Source organism: Austrofundulus limnaeus, unplaced genomic scaffold (assembly GCF_001266775.1).
Source record: "Austrofundulus limnaeus strain Quisiro unplaced genomic scaffold, Austrofundulus_limnaeus-1.0 Scaffold772, whole genome shotgun sequence".
In the NCBI taxonomy this organism is placed as follows: domain Eukaryota; kingdom Metazoa; phylum Chordata; class Actinopteri; order Cyprinodontiformes; family Rivulidae; genus Austrofundulus; species Austrofundulus limnaeus.
Genome location: NW_013953174.1, coordinates 63654 through 65801, shown reverse-complemented (window position 1 = coordinate 65801; position 2148 = coordinate 63654). Strand labels below are relative to the sequence as shown.

Sequence of the window (2148 nt, the reverse complement as noted above, 5' to 3'; positions counted from 1 at the left end):
GAACCAGCTGATATTAACTTGCACTGACAAGGGGCAGGCTTGCTTTCTAATTACTGAGAGAGTTCAGCTGGTCACTTGGGTTGGTACCAACATCTGGTGAAAATTTCATGTCATTAGCACCTCTAGTAATATATTTACTGAGAAAAATGGTGACGTGTTCAATACTTATTTTAGACTTTATTTTTTATACAGACAAAGAAACGTATTTCTATTTTCAAAAAGACTGATCTAGCTTCCATCATGTTCAGATGGCCTCGTGCTGCCAGGACATCTCTGACAGGTTGGCTTTTAGGCTCAAGAGAATCGTGGTTTCCTTTCATATTGAGCTCATGCATTAGTTATTAATTCTTTAAGTCCTGAAAGTTGATTGTGGACCTTCATGTTCTTTAGATGTAATTTTTTGTTATTTATGCACACAAATGGGCGACTGTGTTGAGCTGTGAAACACAAACATTAGTTTGACCTGTGTTTTTCTGTTTACGTTCAGGTAGAAAAAGCGTCCCACAGTGAAAACCTGCGGGACCTGAACCTGGCGGTGTCGGCGTGTGCTCAGAGAAAGACGAGTCTCTCCTGTGACGACCTGGGCTCAGACCTGAGAGACACTGCTCCTGTTAAACGAGACTCAGGAGGACAGGTAAAGCAAAAGAGAAACAGGGCTGAGGTCTCTGTAGCCTTCAGCGCTTCGTTTGGACCACATCTGCTCCCTGTTCGCTGTCAGCAAGATGAACTGGACGATGGTGAGGTCAGCACTTCTTCCACAGCTCAGGAGGGCGCTGTTTGTTCAGAGAGACCTGTGGGAACCGAGTCCACCAGGCCCCAGCAGGGACAACAYGCATGTGACTGTGCTGCACAGGATCCTGGGCCTTCAGAGAAAAATAAAGCACCAGGACTCGCATCATTAACCACAAATGACCTGTTAGACTGTCTGGTGCATCCTGACATCATCAGTCGTGTCACTGAGCTTCTTTTGGAAAGACACCAAGACCTTTCATCTTCAGCTGCCAAAGACTCTGAGGGGACTGCTCTTAACTAGGCTGTGGGAGGAAAAACGAAGAAACAAGAATCTGTCTGTAAAACTTAATGACTTCCATCTTGTTCTTTAATCATGTTAAGGTCCCTCCAACAGGAGGCTCAGATGTGAGCTTTCACCAGGCAGCGCTGATGGTTCCAGCTTTTGTTCTGCCCAACATCTTAATCCTGTTTGGTTCTTCCAGGAGAAGAAAAATCACCGCTTCAATCAAGTTAGTATGCTAATAAAATAAATAATTCAAAAGAATATTTGAGCGACGCTCACATTTGTTTCCTGAGTGGTGCTTTATTTGTCATTTAGTGATGAAAATAGGCACAGATGTGATCTGATCCAAACGCTTTGATGAATAATGAAATTTGCAACGTGTCCTGCATCAGGTCACAGCTTTACAAAGGGATATACGTGGAAAGGAAATTCAATTTATGTTTTCTTGTTCACATTGTTTTTCTATGCCCACCCACGCCCCCTTTCCCTTCACGATATATTGTAAAAGGAAATTACAAATTAAAAAGGATTCATTTGCAGACTTTATTTACATTTAAAACAAACAGGTTTTAGTATCACAGTTAATATATTTTTACAGCAGCTTATAGGGAGCAATAGAATCTTATTTTTCCTGAATAAAAACCATAAAATAYGGTCAGAAGTACCCGATAAATCAGTTTTTTTCTGTGTCTGAGTGCAATATGAACAAAATTACACATTTGCTTCCCAAAACCTTTATTTTTACAGCACATGCATTATTTGCATTAACATAAGAAGCTTATGTTGGTAGGAAATTAAAAAATGATTCAAGTGTTCCCATGGAGACCCCACTGTGGGCTGTGAAACAAAGTCGGCTTGAGACACTTCCCAGAAATCACAAGTTAAAAATAACTGTAGAAAAAGCTGTTTTTTCCTGTATTTTTTAAAATAAAAATAAAATGTGGTTCCAATGAATGAAATGTAAATGTCACCAACGTTTAAAAATTTGTTTTTTAATAAGACAAATGCATCACCTTGGATTCTGTTACAGAAACATCATGTAAACTTCATTTCTCAGGTATATTTAAAGTGATCCCTGATTAGTTGTAACGTTAAACTTTATTTGATAAACATTTATTTTAACTGTAAAATAA

At 39.3% G+C, this 2148-nt stretch overlaps 2 protein-coding genes across 2 annotated transcripts in view; one reads left to right on the top strand and one right to left on the bottom strand.

Annotated features, from left to right (window-relative positions):
- hspbap1 (hspb associated protein 1) overlaps positions 1 to 1278 on the top strand; it is a gene marked incomplete at its 5' end in the record, with an annotated part of 25470 nt that extends 24192 nt beyond the window's left edge. The window contains 1 exon segment of the mRNA XM_014028504.1: positions 488 to 1278. Coding sequence (XP_013883958.1) covers positions 488 to 1033 — 546 coding nt within the window.
- Positions 1279 to 1544: 266 nt separating this feature from the next.
- Positions 1545 to 2148, bottom strand: part of slc15a2 (solute carrier family 15 member 2) — a gene marked incomplete at its 5' end in the record, with an annotated part of 51064 nt that continues 50460 nt past the window's right edge. Inside the window, 1 exon segment of the mRNA XM_014028502.1 lies at positions 1545 to 2084.